A 20,012-nucleotide genomic window follows, 5' to 3' on the forward strand; every position below is an offset into this window, starting at 1 on the left:
AAAACAGTCTTAGCGTCATTAATCTTCACCAATCTGCCTCCTTTCTCAAAACCTCTGAGGAGATTCACCAGGAATGCAGTCAGAAAACAAGTCCGTTCCTTCTCTTGGCTATAAATCCTTTGGCAAGATGGCGACTCCAAATTAATTGCTGCGCCATTCCAAAAGCTCTTATTGCTTCTCGATCTCCATACAGCATACTTTTGGTTAAAGTTTATCTCCACACAGACCTTAATCATCCTGCTTGGGTCAGTTCAACCGACGATTCTAATGAGGAGGGGTTCTTGTAAATCACATAGAAGGAAAGTAAAAAAGGTTTCCCCCCCCATTCAATCCCGTTCCTTTTGCATCTTTTATAATAATCCAAATCTTTTAATCTCTGTTATATCCAAAATTCACCATTAAACTACAAGGAATTCAATCAATTAACCACTTGTACATTAATGGATTGAATTTATATTCTACCTTCTTTCATCCAAGGAACTCAAGGTGACACAGACAGGTCTCTCCTCATTTAATCCCTACAGCAACCCTATAAGGTAGGTAAGGCTGGGAGGCAGTGACTGGCTTCCCAACTTCATGGTTGAGTGGGGGATTTGAACCCTGGTCTCCCAAGTCCTAGTTCAACACTCTAACCATCACACTACACTGGCTCTCAATACAGAGGGACTGATTATTTGACTCATTACCCGTTAGCAGCTTCGTGTGTTTACATGGCCATTGAAACTTCCTGGAGGCTGCTTTTGGCGTGTGTGTTTTTTTTAAAAAAAGTTCAAGAAAACAAATGTCCACACCCTGCGAATCCTGGCCTGCCTTCATCATCTGTAGTATTTCTACAGCATTTCTTCTTTTAACTCTCTAGTTAAGAGGAAGCGGAGATAGAAAAGGAGGAAGCTGCTGCTTTCTAAATTGTTCACAAGGTTTTGCTCTAGAATCAGCGGCAGAAAACAGACTCCAATGCAGACCCATGGAGGATGGCTTTGGATTGTGCTGCTATTTCCCCTGACAGGTGAGTTCTGAAGTCAGAAACTTCACAGTATTGTAGGACATGTGCTTTCCAAAAGGCAACCAGCCCAATTCTTTTATCCGGCTGAGCTCTGTCTCCACACTCAGCTGCAGAACAGGAAGAGACAGGGACAGTCGTGGTGGTTTAAGAACATCTGACCGGCAGGAGGACTTCTAGCATGGATCAGCACTTTGGGGTCTTATACCACTTCCCCCAAAGAATCCTGGGAAATACGCTGCACAGTGGTTCAACGCCCACACATCAGAGGGGAAGTGGAGGCAGCTGGGCTGAGGCAATGGAGGATCTTTGGGTTCACTGACTCTCTCTTTTTTTTTTTTTTTTTTTTGCATTTTGATAAATGTTTATTAAGATTTTACAACACATAAAAATCAAACAAAAACATATCAACACAAAAAACAAAAAATACACACTTAGTAAAAAACAAGAAAAAGAAAAAGAATCCACTTTTAAATTTCAAGGTTCTATATCCCTCTTTCCTGACCTCCTCACATCTCCCTTTTTTGTGTTCCTCTTTATTCCGTCAAATTCAGCAAATTCTAACCCTCTTTCACATCTCATTTATAATTGTATACTCCCACTTGTTATATCTCTAATTTCCCCTCTTTTTTAGATTCCTTTTTTTTTCATACCTCTTTTAACCATATCCCAAATGCCGTGTTACCTTTACATCCCACATCATTTTAACATTCAAACAATTTACTATATTTCTGTAGATAATCCTTGAACTTTTTCCAGTCCTCTTCCATCAACTCTTCTCCCAGGTCTCGAATTCTGCCGGTCATTTCTGCCATCTCCATATAGTCTATCACTTGCATCTGCCATTCTTCCATGGTGGGTAAATCTTGTGTCTTCCAATATTTAGCGAGAAGTATTGTTGCTGCTGTTGTTGCGTACATAAAAAATGTTCTGTCTTTCTTTGGCACCAATTGGCCGACTATGCCCAAAAGGAAGGCCTCTGGTTTCTTAGGAAAGGTAAATTTAAATACCTTCTTCAGTTCATTATAAATCATTTCCCAGTAAGCCTTATGGGTTCACTGACTCTCAAAGGGAGGGAGCTGTCCAATCAGAAGGTCCAGAAAACGTAGTCACGGGACAGGCAGGCGGTGTGATGACCTGTTCACTGAGCGTATATCCTGATTTGCTTTCAACGAAGGATAGAAAAGGCCTGCTTTCTCATGAGCACTCATTCTGGGGTTGGTGGGGAGGTTATGTATCTGAGCATCCTTCCTGACTTGCATACACAGAGATTATATGTCCTATTATTTACTTACAATATATGGTACTTTTCAGGCAGACCTCACAAAGTGGTTTACCTAAGGTTGTTACAACTACAGGCACAGATTTTTTATTATTATTCTTTTAAGTTGCAGCAGAATGGAAGTGACAACTCCCACTTATGGGAGCTGGATGGCAACACTTCTGGTTAAAGTTGCTTTGGGTTCCCACAAAAGCGGATTTGTTGCAACAGAGTACTTTAGTCCACTTTAGTTGTGCAAACCTGACTCGGATTCCCAGAGCAAGTAGCCCTCTGAGAGAGTGCAAAGTGCTTTGTGGGTAGCTGTTCATGTGGGAGTGGTTGATTAAACACCAAAATCACTTTGAGCAGGAGGGGGTAATTCCTCCAAAATTTCACAGCTGGAATTTGTTTGCAAATTTAATTGCTTGTCTTTTGAAGATTTGCACCTTAAAAATGAAATAAGGTGTAAAAAGCACTCAGCTTCACAACCTGATATTTCAAATATTGCACGTTTTCTCTCCTTTCCTTTAAAAAGCCATGTGGTGTGTCTAATTTTGATTTGATTGTCCGTTGCTCAGGCCAGAGATTCCTCTGGAAACCCTGCTGCTTGGGGTTGGTTTTTTTATATATAAAAAAGTATGTATTCCATTTCAGCCATTAGCTGCAATTTAAGAAAGGAGGAGGTAAAGGAGGAGGTAAAATAGGGCTACATTTAATGCACATTTAACAATGCACATCTAAAGCACATGACTTCCACCAAACAATTATGGGAACTGTAGTTTCTCTTATCACAGAACTATAATTCCTGGCAATCTACAGTTCCCAACGTTCTTTGGTGGACTCCATGTGCTTTAAACACTGGTCATGCTTTAAATGTAAGGTCCACTGAAGATGGCGGTTTTTCAACATGCCCTCTTATTAGCCTCTTCCATATGCCTGGTTGGGATGAGGCAGCAAACAATCCCAAACAAGAAACGTTTGTGGTTTTGTGGGACTGCTGTTTTGTAACAGCAACAAACTGCAATAAGCCCAGGCATGCAGGCCGGAGCAGATCTGTGCAAGAATAAAGGAAGCAACCCAAAGCCCCATTGCTGCTCTGTCGCTGGTTCGTGACATGCAGATGGAGCCAAATGGGAGCTGCCTTTGAATTTCCAGCTTTCCAGTATGACCCCCTGTGGCGTTTGCCCTCCTAGGTGGGTCACAAGGAAAGGGTTAAATGAGTGTGAAGTGGTGATTGGCTAGTGGGAACCCAAGGGGAGGAGTTAGAGTTAGAGTTGGAGTTGTTGGAAAGTCAGTTGGGAGTTGGAGAAGGAAGAGGAAGGATAAGTCTGTGGGTTGGTCGAGTTTTGATGTGAGAGAGTGAGAGAAACTGATAGGAGGAGTCAGATAGATAGTTGGGATAACCAATTAGCAGTTATTAGGAAGGTATAGGCCGGTATAGAAACTAAGGATAAGAAACTGACAAGAAAAATTAACTGAAACCATAAACTTGTTCATGCTTATAAAATAAACTCGATTATTTGTTTTAATGTTAGCAACTGTCTGGACTCAGTGTGTACCCGAGAGAAACGGGTTGGTGGCAGCGGGGAAGTGATCATAGTGGTGGCACAGGGATCAATAGACCATCAAACATCCGGGGACCCTGTGTGATCGCCACACCCCCTTCCCCACACACTTAACAAGCACTTGCTAGGTATTTGCAAGTGGAGAGAAGAAAGTGGTCTTGTGCTCAGATCCTGCTTGCAGACCTCCCAGTAGAGGCACTTGGAAGGCCATTGTGAGAACAGGATGCCGGACTAGATGTGTCTGATCCAGCCATCTTCTCACACTCTTATACGGCTCACAAACTTGCAAACATATCTTCATTCAAACCCTAATGTGTAGAAATCTGCTGGTTTTTCCTTTTTTCAAATCCGAACTTCTCAAGAACTTTTCAAGAGCAATGGGGTCAATGGACCGCTGATGCTGTAGTATTAGTGCTGAGGACAATGTCCTGCTTTTAGGTCTCTGTGTGTGCATTTGTTCCAGGGAAATTTCAAACAAATTTCAAACAAAGAAGCTTTAGAAAGCTGCATGCTCTCCGTGCAGCCCTCTTAGGAGTACTGAGTTATCTCTGCTTTGCATATGGGGAAGAGGCGAGGCTTTGCAAAGAACAAGAGTTGCCCTCCAAGTACGGAAATGTGGGCCCCCGAGTGGCCTCAGGATCCCAGGGGTGCTGCTCAAAGCAGGAACATTAAAGATAAGTTAATGAGCCAGCTGGCAAAGCTGCCAGCTTTCGCTCTGCAAATCCCCGCCAATCCCACCTCCTTGCATTAAGATAGTTTTAATTGAGGTGAGAATATTCACACAGCTAATGTTCCAGGGGCTCCCCAGCACTCATTGTTTTCAGAAATAGCTGACTTGCATTCTTGCAACAAAAGAGTATTGGGTACCAAAGAGATCCTGCCCACTTGGATACCCAGGAGAAGGATCTTGCCATCCCACTTTTGCAGGGACTGTTGCTTTAGGAAAATGGTCACTTCACGCCCTTGAATTGTACAAGGATGGGCAGCCAGAGGGGGATGGTATTCCTTGCCTGAAAAAGAGGGGGACCGGTGCACTAACTCTAGGGGGTCAAAGACACCTTGACCCCCTCAACATTTGTTTTAAGGGGGGCCCCAATCTTGAGGCAGCCCTCAACACACGTTGAGAGTTGCAGCTCCAGTGTCCAGCTCCTCCAGAATCACAGGCGCTTTGCACACACGCAATGTACATGAGGTAACGCATGCACGATGTGTGATGTGAGTGGCGTCTCATGCACACAACATGCGCCCGGCCCCCTCAATCTTGGGGGCAAACTGGCATCTCTGGAGGGGGAGGCAGTCCCCTTGTTAGATCCCTACTCAGCCCATGCAGCTGGCCAAACTGCCAACCAGCTCCCTCATTCTGGGATAGCTGAAGTGGATAGTATCATCCCTCCATGTGGTGAGGAGAATTTTTGCTGCACATCCAGTATGGTCAATCCTTAGAGAACCTTTTGATCATCTTCCTTGAGGACTCTAATTAATCTATTACCAAACAGGCAGTAACATATCTGAACGTTGTCACAGCTCTCAGATCTGCTATGACTATTAGTTTCTAGCTTGTCATGTTTAATAATTAATATTTGGTTCTCCCGAGGTTGTGTTACTTAATATTTTGTACTTCGTTTAATGATCAGCCAGCCGTTTGGTTGGTGGATTGACTGGTTTCTACCACTGGTATAAACTCGGATGGAAACTCTCCCATATTCTCAGCTTTCAAAACATGGCTGAAGTTTAACATATGGGGCACTGCCCAAATGCATCTTGGGAATGCTGTGTGTTGTTATGGATCCAGTTATAAGAATTCTAAGATCTCAAACATGGAATAAATGTTCATAAACCACATGTCTGAAATAGTACAGGAGAGCAATCCTGAAGCCTTTTTGACTCTCCCAAATTGACCTCAAATATTTCTCTGCAAGGAGGAAGGAAATGGGAAAAGCTTTCCAATTAACTTTGGACTGTCGGAGCTCACACTCCTACATTGGCTCCCAGTACGTTTCCAAGCACGATTCAAAGTGTTGGTGCTGACCTTGAACGCCTTTGGACCAGTATACCTGAAGGAGTGTCTCCACCCTGATCGTTCAGCCCAAACACTGAGGTCCAGCTCCGAGGGCCTTCTGGCGGTTCCTTCACTGCGAGATGTGAGGCTACAGGGAACCAGGCAGAGGGCCTTCTCGGTAGTGGCGCCCGCCCTGTGGAACGCCCTCCCATCAGATGTCAAGGAAATAAACAACTACCTGACTTTTAGGGAACTGTTTAGGGAAGTTTTTAATGACTAATCTTTTAATGTATTTTTGATATTTTATTGGAAGCCGCCCAGAGTGGCTGGGAAAACCCAGCCAGATGGGTGGGGGTATGAATAATTTATTATTATTATTATTATTATTATTATTATTATTATTATTGTCATCATTAAATCTGTTTTTAGTTTATTGCTGGTTTTTCTGTGTTTATTGTTGTTTTGGACAGTTTTTTCTGATAATTTTATTTGTTTATTATTGTTGTAAACCACTCTGAGAGTTTTGGTTCTGTTTGCGATCAAGCAATGTTCTAATTTTATGAAACAAACAAACAATCAAACATTCTGCTTCATCAGAAGGCATATTCGAGACATCCCCATCGTTAACATTCCTTCCTTTCTTAATCTAGCTCATCAAGTAGAGGAATCAGAACATCCCTCCAAAGATGGCCAAACAAAACATCTCCAAGCTGAGTTTGTCAACGCGACACAGCAACAAAACGAGTCCTTCACGTTGTGGCCAACTTATAATAGAACAGACCCCTCCAATGGAGTCTTGGGTATCATCACTACGCTGCCTGACACTACTGTAAAGAGCGAAACAGAATATCAAGGCAGTAAGTGCCAGATGTGTGTGTTGGAGACCCCCGATTCCCCTCCAAGAGCTACAGTTCACAGAGTGGTTTCACAGTAAATCCCTCTGCACAGGGAACTTGGGGGAACTGTCACTCCGAGAGGTTTATAGGGGCCTCCTAACAACTGTCAGTGCCTTTAACAACAGTTGCCATAATTATTTGGGGGAAGCTCTGACTGTTTATAGAGTGGTACCATAGCAGTTTGAAAGCACATCAGAGTGCAAGTAGAGAAATAGGTTTACCGCTCTGGCGGGAAGGTAAACGGCGTTTCCGTGCGCTGCTCTGGTTCGCCAGAAGCGGCTTAGTCATGCTGGCCACATGACTTGGAAGCTGTACCCCGGCTCCCCCGGCCAATAAAGCGACATGAGCGCCGCAACCCCAGAGTCGTTCATGACTAGACCTAACAGTCAGGGGTCCCTTTACCTTTACCATAGTGTTTTAAATGTATGATGTGAATGTGGCCTATAAGTTGATGAGCACAAAGCTAATAATCTATCTCATCCTACAGGAGAGTCTTATCAGTCACTAAATATTAGGTATGATAGCTAAACAGAACCTCCATTTTCGGAGGCAGTCTATCCCTGCCTACCAGGTGCTGAGGGCATAATAACAATATTTTATTATTTATACCCTGCACATCATATCAGTTTTACCACAATGCCCCAAGCAAACATTGTGCATGGGCTGTTTAGAGGATTTCATGAAGTCTCTTGTCTGCCCACTGTCCTATGTTGACATTTGGTCTGTTCCAGCGTATCAGTTTTACCACAATGCCCCAAGTATGAAATGGATTCGTTATTCAAAAACATTTTGTCCAGCACATAAAGTGACTGAATCTCCTAATTTTCGCTCCCGAAGGAAGGCTGCTGAAGCCAGCCATCACTATCCACTCAGTGAATGGGACCTGCAATGTCACCTTGAACTGTGTGGTAACTGGAGGGGAAGGAGAGGACGTGACTTACGCCTGGTCAACTTCTGAAATGGGGACAGTTCTCTCTGAGGAGCCATCTCTACACATCACTCAGAAGCCCCCAGATCAAACCTGGGATTACACCTGCACTGTGCGCAACAAGCAGAGTCAAAACTTCAGCACTGTTTCCCTGAGAGATCACTGCCATGGTGAGGCAAGCTGCCATATTGAATTTCCACAAGGGAGAAGCACAGAAGCCCACATCAACACTGCCTTGTAAAACGGGGTGGGGTGGGGGTGGCAGTCTGTTCCAAAGAGACTTAAAATGTGAGTGTTAGTGGCTATATCTTGCCTGGCTACAGGGAATGTCACTCTTCTCTGCATCTCTTACTATTGGCTTAGTGGGCATGATGTCATGGAATGTTCACACCTGAGTGACATCAGGCACCTCAAAACCCACTTGCCCCAAAACACAAACCCATATTTTGTTTCTGGGTAGCAGGATGGTATTTTAAAAATCCTAAAATTATCCTAGACAAGCTCGGGCTACCAGAAAGTATAGAGACTGCTTTCGCACTGCTTCTTTTCCAGCTCAAAATGGCCCTTCCCAATGTGGAGGCGACAATTCTCGGTTTCTGTAGCTTCCTCATGTATTTCATCTATGGATGAAAAAGTGGATTGGGGAGGCAATTCTGAGCTGGGAAATGACCAGCAGGGACGAGGTCAAGCAGTCTCTTCCTTCCATCCACCCAGCCTTCCTCCGCTGGGAAGGGCTTCTTCTGCCTCCCGATAAATGTGCAACCAGAATTTGCCATTACAGTGGAGCCTTGGTTTTCGAACGTCTCCGTCAACAAACCATTTGGAACCCAAATACCATAAACCCAGAAGTAAATGCTTCCATTTTCGAATGCGCCTCGGAAGTCAAACTTCCAAGGTGGCTTCTGTTTTGAGTTTCTTTATTGTATTGAGGCTTCCGTATTGAGTTTTCAGTTTTCGAATGCTTCAGAAGTTGAACAGTCTTCCAGAACGGATTACGTTCGAAAACCGAGGTTCCACTGTATATGATTCCCATCTCAAAACAGTGACAGTCTGGAAGTGCCCTGAGACCCCGATTGCTCAGGACTGCTTCGGCTTTAAAGAAAAGTCTAAAAGGAAATAATACAGTGGTACCTCGGGTTACATACGCTTCAGGTTACAGACTCCGCTAACCCAGAAATAGTACCTCGGGTTAAGAACTTTACTTCAGGATGAGAACAGAAATCGTGTGGTGGTGGCGTGGCAGCAGCAGGAGGCCCCATTAGCTAAAGTGGTGCTTCAGGTTGAGAACAGCTTCAGGTTAAGTACGGACCTCCAGAACGAATTAAGTACTTAACCCGAGGTACCACTGTAATGGAATCCCATGAAATGCATCATTTGAGCCACAGCCTATGAGCAAAGGAAGTGGGAGAGTTCAGAGTCCAAAAGAAACCAGCTTAGCAGCAATACCTGGTGGACCATTATTGGTAACAGTTGTGCATTTAAATGAGCCATGCACAGGAGAAATTCCTTGGTACTTGTGGTCTCCCACTGCTTAAACCCTCCTTAAAGAGTTTGAGTGGTTTGTGGCCAGGATACCTTAGGGATACCTTCACCAACCTGGTGCCCGCTGGCCATTTTAGACCACAGCTCCCATCAGCCCCAGCCAGCATGGCGATATGGACATTCTGGTGGTGGCTGATGGGCGTTGCAGTGTCCATCAGGAGATATTTACAACACCCAGCAAATTTCGGTTGCCATATGTAATCTGAAATTCACTCTTATTCACTCTGTTACTCCAGATCCTTCAACTCTCAATCAAGGAGCATCAACATTCTTGTACGCTAAGTACTTAATTCCACTTTTGCTCGTTCTGGTCCTATTGCTGATCCTGTTCCTCATGTACAGAAGGAAGAGAGGAAGAGGTGAGACTTGGTGCTTCATTTGCTTAGCAAAGAAACTTCATGGCTTCCTGTCAATTTGTTTGTTAAGGGCCCTGAGAGTCATTAGGTAAAAGGTAAAGGTAAAGGGACCCCTGACCATTAGGTCCAGTCGTGGCAGACTCTGGGGTTGCGGTGCTCATCTCACTTTATTGGCCGAGGGAGACGGCGTACAGCTTCCGGGTCATGTGGCCAGCATGACTAAGCCGCTTCTGGCGAACCAGAGCAGCGCACGGAAATGCTGAGTCATTAGGAGGCCTCTTATTTTCTTCCCAGATCTGCAATTCTCAGAGTTCCCTGAGAAGAGGGATTGGTTGTTAAACCACTCTGGCAATTGTAGCTCCACAAGGGGACATGGGGCAGTAGCGGACCTGGGGGGCAGGTCTGAAATTTCAGCTACACCCTGTTCAACATAACAATTTGGTGCCCCCCTCCGCCTCTCATCTTCCATTCTAGCTCATAGCTGCGGAGCCCCCTGTGGTGCCCCAAAGGCTCTGCCCTAAGTCCGCCTCTTCTAGGGGTCTCGTAACAACTCTTGTTGCCCTTAGCAAACTACAGCTCCCATAATTCTTGGTGTGATTGTGGCCAAAATGGCAGTCCTTAGGAAGGGTGGAGGTGGAAGAAGAGCCTTTGAGTTACAGAGCCCCCTGGTGGGTGGACATGAGCGTGTGCTACAACTCCGCTTCCTCGACACTACAACTTCCATTAGTCCCAACTAGCACAAGAACCACACTTGGTGAAGCCAACAGTTGCCAGCAAAAACATCTGGTGGGCATCAGGTTGACAGATATGCTGTGCTGTGCCACCTAGTGTCACAGAGTTCATCCTTCGTTGCAAATTCACAATGCCTTGATGTTATCACTCAAGGAATATTCTGCCCACCGCACTATGAAACTTTCTGGCAGTTGAATAACTAAACTGATTCTCTTAAATTCTTCAAGGATTTAAAAATAGATAGAGTCTATTTTTAGATCTTGCACTTCATCTTCCCTGCTGTGCACACACGCAAGTTTTATTCTCAGTATTACTAAATGAATATATTCTCTCTCTCTCTCTCCATAGGAAGCCATAGCAGGACAGTATCTATCATTGAATCATCAGGTATGAAAATATCCATGCAGAGCTTTTTTAACAAGTCCAGTAGAGCCATGTTTTATTACATTGCTAAGCCTCTACAGAGCACCTTGAAATTCGTTCTGCCTACATTACCTCAACAACCTTGACAACAGCCTCCAAAGGCAGGCCAGTATAACCCATCACTGGAGATGGGAGATGCTCAGAGCTGAGGGCTGACTGCAGATCAGGTGTGGGGAAGCTTTGGCCTTTCAAGAGCCACTGAACTACAGCTCCCATCATCCCATGCCCTTGGCCATACTTGCTGGGGCTGATGGGAGTTGTAGTTCAGCGACGCCTGGAAGGCCAAAACTTACCCACAGCTGTTGTAGATAATTGTCAATCTTTAACTTTTGATTTGCAGATTCCGACTTTCCTATTCCAGAAGAGGCAACACAGCTGAATCCTGAGGTAATTTGGCTTTATATTACCCCCCTGGCAAGGAGGGACCCAACCACTGATTCCTTTCAAACTATGGTAGAAAGGCATCATAGCACTTTTGTGAAAAAGAGCCATGTAGAAAAGGAGTAACGACACGAGGGGTGTATGTTCATTTTCAAAACCCTTCTGTTCCAGTTTTCAAGCAAGACTGCCTCAAGAAGTGGTTCAAATCAATAATTATATATTTACGGACCATTTGTGTTCCAACATAGCCACAAGTGCCTCCCATGTTTCTAGGAAGGGGGATTTTATCATTTCTGCTTTTGCATTCCTTTGTTCTCCTCCCCCCACAGGCCTTCAAGCCAATCCCTGAGGAGCCTCTGGAAATGGTGCAAGTACCAACTATAAATGAGAACGAAGAGGCTTCAAGCACACAGGGCCACCAGCCAGATGCGCAGGCAAAATGTGGACTTCCCTAACCCAGGAGGCCCATCCAAGTTCCTTTTATACAGGGCAGCTGAAAAGCTCTTCTTTCCAACACATTTTACCAACATATGGGAGCCTTGAAGCAGTTGCTTCAATTCATACTATTGATTTTAATTATGGCATGTGTTTAGCTTAAAGTAGGATTGGAGCCCCGCATGAGATCACACACACACACACGATTGAGGGGTCAATCCATGAGTGCAAGAGGAAGCATTTATTGAATTTTTTAATGATCTTTTTTAAAAAGCCAGATATTTATAAACTAACCAATGTGCCCACATTTTTCAACAAGTGCTCTTTCTTCAGGGACAAAAACACTAATTTATTTCCCCCAGCTACTGAATATTCTTCTTCATTCTAGCACACCTTCTCCACTTCTTCCTGAGGAGACGCAGCCCTGCTTTTGCCTTGGCTCAGAAAAGGTTGGCTTGTGGGAGTTGTCATTGGTCTTGATGATTGTACTCTCTTACCTGGCAGTTAGGTCTGCAGATAGCCGGCGTTTCTTTTTTATTGTTACATGTTTATTATACACGAACACAAACTAAACAAACACAAGTGTAACAACATCACAGGGGTGACAATATTAAAATAAAAATTTAAATACAGTGGCACCTTGGTTCTCGAATGGCTTAGTTAACGAACAAATTGGCTCCCGAACTCCAAAAACCCAGAAGTGTTCCAGTTTTTGAACATTTTTCGGAAGCTGAACGTCTAGTGTGGCTGTCGGCTATTGTTTCCGGGGCACCTGCGTCAATTGGAAGCCGCAACTTGGTTTTCAAATATTTTGGGAGTCGAACGGACTTCTGAACTGGATTAAGTTCGAGAACCAAGGTACCACTGTATTAAATTTATTAAATCCTGCATTGCAGGGATAGATGATTCTCAGGGTCCCTTCCAACTCTGATTCTATACTTTGGTAATAAGAATGAGGGATGGGATGGTGCCCCTCTGTACATTTATGTTTAGTGGTTTTTCTTATTGTGTTGATATTTGCAAAAACTTGTCCTTTTGGGTTGCATATGGAAGAGAGAAGGGGGACAAACTAAACATCTTCATCCACCCCTTCTACCCAACCTAAGTGCATAATTTGGAGCTAAACAATAGTAGTAAAGTTTGTATAAGTGTGTCCAAACATTGATGTCAATATAAAGATTTTTTCCCCTGTGCAACGGACATGTACATAAATACATATATATGAGCATGACATTCCACATGCTCACTATGAGCTGCAGGTAAGTGGGGTTCAGATAATCCATAAATCCCATAAACACCTTAAAACTATTTGTGAGGAATTTGCAGCCAGCCCCAACTCCCACTGCACCTGGTAGCCAGCCCCCCACTGGCCGCATTTGGCACACTTGAGAAGGGGTTCTGTATGCATATAGATGTACATGTGGGATTTCAAAATTCATCCTTGTGTAGGGCCCCCTTCTCCCACTTGCTGAGCGCAGGGCTGGTGCAGTCCTAGGCTTCAGAAACAACCCCCAAGCCAGCCTTCAGGGCATGATATGCCTCTGAATCCCAATTGCTGGAAACCACAGGAGTGTTCTTGTGCTCAGATCCTGCTTGCAAAGCTTCCCAGAGGCACGTGGCTGGCCCCTGGGAGAACAGGCTGCTGGCCTAGATGGGCCATTGACCAGATCCAGCAAGGCTTCTCTTAAGGTTCTTCATATATTTAGCCAACAGAATAGACGCCCTCTTGGATTTAAAAAAATCTGTATGGGACATGCACTTGCAGAGCAAGCAAACCAGTGAGTTCAGTAACATGGCATTCAAGGCTGCTCGGAGATCCTTGCAGTTGCAATCCAGCTATTATAAGCACAGTCACTGGAGGGTGTAAAGATGTGTAGAAGCAGGAATTAATTGAATCTCCATTGTTTCATGCGATAAGCAATAGATAAAAAGACTGCTTTGACAACAGCCTTTTAAGGCTGATTCTAAATTCCTCTGGGGATATCTTTTTTCCAGCTTCAGTAAATCTGCCAGCATGGATGAGAGCTCTTTTCTTTTTCAACTCCTCCCCTCGTGCTTTTGGGTTTTGTATTATAAACCCTTTATTGCTGATATTATCACCAAAATTACAGTTTATTTAGCTGAAAATTAATTCCTTTCTGCGGGGCAAAACACCCCCGTTAAGTATTAGGCAAAAACCCCACAATTGAGCACTCATCTTTCAGAGCACAGGGCAGAGTAGCACTGGCTTGCACGCTACTAGTATGCAGTGCACAACACCCTCAATTGCCACATTTTCAGTACGCAGCCTTCGTCAGCCCTCCAAGATGTTTTAGACTCCCAGCTCCCAGAACTCCCTGGCATGATGGCCAGTTTGTACTAACTGCTGGGGCAGACGATCTGCGAGTCCAGACTATCTGCAGGACTCCAGGTCGGCAAAAGTTGATGTACCCATGTGCTTGGCTTCCAACTGCTGGAAGAAAAGACAGGCAAATGCCAACACTTAGGGACCAGTTTTACCCAGATTACCTTAACATATGCACACTTGACTGCTTTAATCTGTGGAACAGGAACTGATATGGGTGCCACGGGTGCTCATTCCGCATTTATATGAATTTTGTTATAGAAATCCTCAACTTTGGAACGCCCTGCCTATTGACATCAGGCGGATCCTTTTACTGTGCTCTTTTCAGTGCTTGCAAAACACACTTTTGTTTAGACAAGCCAACCCAGATACACAGAACGTTTACAGGAGCTTCAATCTGTTTTTAATTAGTACTTGACTGTTTTATGCAGTTGTTTTCACTGATAATTTTATTGTTTTCTTCCTCTTTTAAACCGCTTTGAGGTTTGTCTTTTTTTCTTTCTTTTTTTGCAAGCAAGCAGTATATCCATTTTATAAAATAAAACATCCCTTTTTTAAAAAAAGGGAATTCACCCAGCATTCTGTCTCAGATAGCAAAGAGACAGCGGACTGAACAGCGTACTCTGACAGCAACAATTGCAGCGCAGCCACTGTGCTCAGCGAAGCGACCTTCCAGTCAATTGCTTTCCTGCTCCACCACCTCATCCCAGAGAGATGCACTCTGCCCATAATGGCATTTAATTAAGCCATTAATGTGCTGCATTTTGCCCCGAGTGACGGCAACAAGAACAGTCAGCAGAAGCATTCAGAGCAGCCTGCGGCTTGGGGGAAAGAGTCGTAGTTTGCTGTTGTAGATTTTAAGAAGCAGTAGGAACAGCTGTAACCGAATCAAATAAGGGCAAAATGGCAAAAGAGACTTCCACTCCCAGCCACTTGCTACCTAAAATTCAGGCCCACTCAGAACCCCATTTCTATCACAGTGATTTTAATGATGAATGAATCAATCAATCAGAGACACCAGTATGTGTTGTGAATGGGGAACCTGAAATGCCAGTTCCACAACTAAACTCTTTGGATGGCTCTAGGCAGGTTATCACCTGCCAGCCTCTTATCTGTGAAAGTTGATTTGCAGTGCTTCTGTTATCATCCACTCTGCCTCACATTTCTCAGCAGAACAGTCCTTGATATTTATCAGGGGTCAGATTGGAGTTTCCACATTTAACTTGCAAAGGGGACTTCGGCTGAGCTAGAAACACATTTCAATCTCACACCTCTCCTGTAAATATTGGAAAGAGGGGGTGGGGAAAAAGGAATTTCAAAAGTTCCAAAAGGTGTTTATTTTATTTTTTTAAAAAAATGTACAGTTTTACTTCCTAGATTTATGAAAAAAACCACCTTACTAACATTGCAATAATGCTTAGTACCACTGCAAACTGTAAAAACGAAATTTTATATATTAAAAAACAATTTTACATTTTACAATTTTCTACACGCATGCACAAGGTTTTTCCAACTCTGTCTTTAAAAAAGAAACAAAAAAGTATTTTCCTAAATTCAGTGTGTGTTTGAGGCAGGGGGGAAGAAGTATCTATTTTACATTTTCAATACGAGAGGGGGAGTGGGTGGTATTTCTGCCACTGAAACCATGTCCTCTTGCCAAACCACTACTTGCGATCAAGCCGGAAGGGTTTCGTCTGTGACAATGTGAAATGGCAGTGAAGTCACACCTGGAAGGCCAAGATCAGAGATACAAGCAGGGATAGGTTAAATCCACTTTCCCCTGCTCTGCCAGCTGCTCTGGACTACAATTCCCATCAGCCCCAGCCATCACAGCTGTGCAATGTGAGCAGGACCACAGAACGGCAGCCTGGGAGTGACAGGAATGGCAGGCCAACCCAGCAAGGGAGCACCAGGTTGGAAAGCCTAAATTAAATGTTCTCAACTAGGTAAACAAAGAGGAGAGGAAAGACCACTGTATATTCAAGAACTCTCCACCTTAGTGGAAGAGAAACACTTGGTGCTTGCCTGGGCTTGTGAGCATATTGTGACTTCTGGCTCGTTTTGAGCTTTTGCCACGAAGTGGCAACCACCCCTAGGAGAATGCGACCAGCCACCAGCCAGAGAAAGCACATCGCCCAAGACAAGAGAATTATTATGGATCATTAACATAACATGCCGGAAGCCTCTTGAGAAATAGGCTCACCTGCACACTTGTACATACAGAACCAGCTCTTGCTTCCTCTAAGACAGTGTTTCCTAAACTTGGGCCTTCAGCTGTTGATAGACTACAGTTCCCATCTTCCCTGACCACTGGTCTTGCTAGTTAGGGATGGTGGGACTTGGAGACCCAAGTTTGGTAACCACTGCTCTAAGAGTAAACTAAGACTTCCTGAACTCATTAAACAGGTGCAGGACGCAACCCTAGCCAGAGGCTACAGAGAACCCACCAGACTTTACCAATCCAGTGCCTTCCAAATGTTTAGGACTACAACTCCCATCAGCCCTAGTCCAAACCATCTGAAGGGCATCAGATTGGTGAAGGCTGCAGTTGGGGTTCAAGGGGCTGCTACGTCGCTCTCAGGTCACCTTTCGGCTGCTCTGGTAGAGGTGTTAGCACCCACCAGTGCCAGATCAAGGAGATCTGCATGTATCGTAGGCTAAGCCATACAGGAGGGGTTGGGGGGGGGGGGAGATGTTGCCATTAGTTTAAAGCAGGTTTATGGCGGAAGTGAAGCAGACCTCATAGGTAGAAAAATGAAGACCCAAAAAAAGGGCAGGAGATGGCGCAACAGGAGGCGCCTTCTGGCAGAGAAAAGGGGGGCAAATCTTCACCAGTACAACATGGGACGGGGAGAAATGTCCCACTGATGTAGGTAGGCCCCATTTTCAGGTTTCTGAAGGCCATTTCACAACCAGCAAGGCTGGGCTTCCCAATGGGCAGCAAGCTACAGCTGGCCCCAGCAAGCCCACCCCCCACCCCCGGTCGCGACTGTAGCCAACAGATCACGTTTGCAGTTCACATTTTCAGGTGTGCCCTTTAAACCAAGATGTGCCGAGAGGTCCTAAGCGGCCTCCATCAGGAAGTCTCCTGTTTCGTCATGTGGGATTCCACAGCAGGGAAAGAAGGTTCTAGAATGCTTACTCCCCTCACCCCCCCGCCCCCCCCGAAACCGGACAGATCCAACTTAAGGAAACATCTTTTCAAAGTCCTCCTTTAATAATTAAAATTTAAAAGGGCAGAATCCAGCCATAGCGTTGCACATTGGTTTCAACAGGAGAGATGCTGTAATCAAAGGGAATTAATTGAGAAAGTGCTTCACCTTCTGGCTGGATCGTGCTCCAAATATATATATAAAAAAATGAAACATTTTTAAAAAAATCACAGTGAAATAAAATTTAAACATCACAGTGATACAATCTGACAGCCCTAGGCAGGCTGTGGCCCTCCAGTTGTTTTGGACTACAACGCCCATCATCCACAACTAGCATAACTGCATGGGCTGAGGCTGATGGGAGTTGTAGTCTAAAATGGCTGGAGGGGAGGAGCCTGGCCTAAGATGCCATTTGAGATTTCTCACCCCAACATCCTTTCCAAACCCCCCCAAGAAGAACCACCCACAAAGAGAGAAGGCTTGAGCAGCTCTCACACTGCAATTAGTCTGAGAGCAACCCAACACCTACTTTTAATAATAATTAATTTTATTTTAAAAAAACAACCCTAGGTAAGTTGAAACTGCAGCGCAGCTATGGAAAGAACCTCGGGAGAAAAACTCCTGAGGTATATTCCTTGTAGCAAAGGTGGGAGGGGGGAGGAATTTCTTCCAGAAGAAATAGCCAGACAGAACAATAAACATTTAAAGCACAAAGAGGACAATGAGAGTTACGGTCCACTGTGACCTCATCAGGCTCTGGTGGCGGGGGCAGCCAATCAACATATTTGTTCTTGGATTTCCCAAAAGGCATTGAGGCGGCTGGCGGAGCTGCATGAAAGCTCAAGGCAGGGTGGATGGTTGCCTGGGGAAACTAACAGGGGAGGAGGGGGCTCCTTTCTGGGATGGTAAGACAGCAGCTTCACCCAGATGTTCTGTCTCTCCACCAAAGCTGTTCAAGGTGGAATGGCGGCAAACCACCCCACAACACAGACAGAAAGCAGGCCTGCTTGAAGAGCAAAGCTACAAATTGCCCATTTCTCACACTGGAGAATTTTCTTCAGTGCAGCTGTTATAAGGGGAGAACCTGCTTTTAAAACAAAAAACCAAAAAAACGTAATAGTGAGGATCTGGAGAAAAAAAATCAATGTGGAGGGAGCAAGGTTGCTCCAGAACTCTGAAATTCATGGCATTTTGCTGTGGTTTTCAAAGAGGGCAGGGTCCACTGGGCAGTTTCCCTGCAGAAGCCTTGTCAAAATGAACAGGAACACCCACCCGCTTGTGGGGGCTGCCATTCATTTCAAAGGGGCCTGTGCAAAAGAAGCAGCCTCTCACACTCCAGAAAGGGGAGGGGGGCGGTTTCTCAGCTTATACCCAAGTCCTACAGAATGTAACAGCCTTCTTTCAAGTCAAACCAAGGGTCAAAACCACAGGGAAGAGTCAAGGAGACAAGACCCAGCCAGGAGACAGTTTGGGTCACCCTAGAGAAGTCAACTATTTACAACACACAGGATGTCCTTTAAAAGAGAACAGCATCTTAAAAAAAAGTCACCATTTTAAAAACCTCACCCCATCTCCCCCCAAAATGTGTCTTTGTGTGTTTAAAAACTTGAGTCAGAGAAAGACCCCCGAGGAAGTTGAAACAGGATGGTTTTAGATCGGACTTGCAAAAATTCGGGAGAGCTGGCTGGGTTGGGGTTTGGCGTTTTTGTTGTTTTTTTTTTGCATGTGCCACGGAATGATGGAAGATTACAAAAAAATAGCAGCCACACAAGCCTACCATCCACAGGCATTTGCTTTCGTGGGACTCCGCAAAAGTCTTGTGCAAGCACAGAGAACGAGAGAAGATGGACGGCAACCACTACAACAGCATCAGGTGATATTTCCAAGGCCAGAACTGTGAGGTTAGAGTCGGTTTGTGTTCTTTTTTTTTTAAAAAACAACCAAACAAACATTCAAGAAGGTTCCTCAGACCCACAACTGTGTTTGGCGATGCTGGTGAAGACAGTGAACGGAATTAGCCCTTAAAATTTGGCACCATAAATTTCAATCACTTCACTCGGGACCAGGCCAGGGGTTGGGGGAGGGTGGGGAAGATACCATCCTTTCCACTTGCACAGCTTCTGGGCTGCTGGGAATTTTGCTACCAAAAAAATATGAAAAAGGAGGTACGAGGAAAAGGGGGCACATCCACCCACCCCACCCCTCCACTGGCATTGTGAAGAAAGGTCCATCGATGGCGACATCAAAAGATGTAAGGTCGTAGGTGCAAAATCCCAACTCCAGGAAGGAAAACTTGGTGGAAATGCCTCTTTCCAAACCCCAAACTTGGAAATCTCCTCTAAATTCCTACGAGGCAGGTGTTGTGCACCAGGGCTGCTCCCCGTCGCAAATCGCTTCTCTGGCATCCAAGCCCCTAAAGCCCAGATTCAGTTCACACGGAGGTCTCTGACTGAAGCCGCATCACAAACTTGTGCGACTTGGGGTCCACAAACTCCTCCGAGAGCTTGAAGAAGGGGATCTTTTTCGTGCTCACCACCAGACTGAAGTCCTGGCGCTTCAGGACAAAGACCACGCCGTCCTTCAAGCCGTTGGTCACTGGCTCCTCGCTGACGAGAGTCCACTGCTTAGCCAGCCAGCGGTCCTTGTGGTACTGGATGGTGGGCCCAGCCGTCAGGTATCGCTCGAGGAAGGCCTGCAGGCAGAAAAGAGCGAAAGGACAAGTCTTAAGAACAGAGGAAGAGCCCAGCTGGATCTGGCCAATGGCCCACCGAGTCCAGATCCTGTTATCCCAGTGGCCAAACAGAAGCCCCCGAGCAGGATCCGAGCACAACAGCACTCTGGTTTCCAGCAACCAGAATCCAGCAGCATTGCTGCCTCCAACCGTGGAGGCAAAGCGCAGCCATCATGGCTCATAGCCATCCCGAGCAGGATCCGAGCACAACAGCACTCTGGTTTCCAGCAACCAGAATCCAGCAGCATTGCTGCCTCCAACCGTGGA

At 45.1% G+C, this 20,012-nt stretch overlaps 2 protein-coding genes across 6 annotated transcripts in view; one reads left to right on the top strand and one right to left on the bottom strand.

The window, feature by feature from the left end:
• The first annotated feature begins 391 nt into the window (after positions 1-391).
• LOC310751289 (uncharacterized protein) lies at positions 392-18,941 on the top strand. Its single transcript, XM_083590573.1, has 7 exons — positions 392-1,006; positions 6,476-6,682; positions 7,559-7,819; positions 9,428-9,550; positions 10,628-10,666; positions 11,043-11,089; positions 11,413-18,941. The coding sequence occupies exons 1-7, from the start codon at positions 955-957 to the stop codon at positions 11,536-11,538; spliced, it is 855 nt and encodes a 284-aa protein (XP_083446699.1). The 5' UTR covers positions 392-954; the 3' UTR covers positions 11,539-18,941.
• VANGL2 (VANGL planar cell polarity protein 2) overlaps positions 15,176-20,012 on the bottom strand; it is a 42,640-nt gene continuing 37,803 nt past the window's right edge. For 3 of the 5 annotated variants that reach the window (XM_083590302.1, XM_083590303.1, XM_083590304.1), the window contains one exon: positions 15,176-19,706. In XM_083590302.1, coding sequence (XP_083446428.1) covers positions 19,446-19,706 — 261 coding nt within the window. In that variant the 3' untranslated portion in view covers positions 15,176-19,445. The remainder of the gene's footprint in view (positions 19,707-20,012) is intronic. The other 2 variants (XR_014542423.1, XR_014542424.1) reach the window with 1 other exon arrangement.

This window comes from Podarcis filfolensis (assembly GCF_964270895.1).
Source record: "Podarcis filfolensis genome assembly, chromosome: 16".
In the NCBI taxonomy this organism is placed as follows: domain Eukaryota; kingdom Metazoa; phylum Chordata; class Lepidosauria; order Squamata; family Lacertidae; genus Podarcis; species Podarcis filfolensis.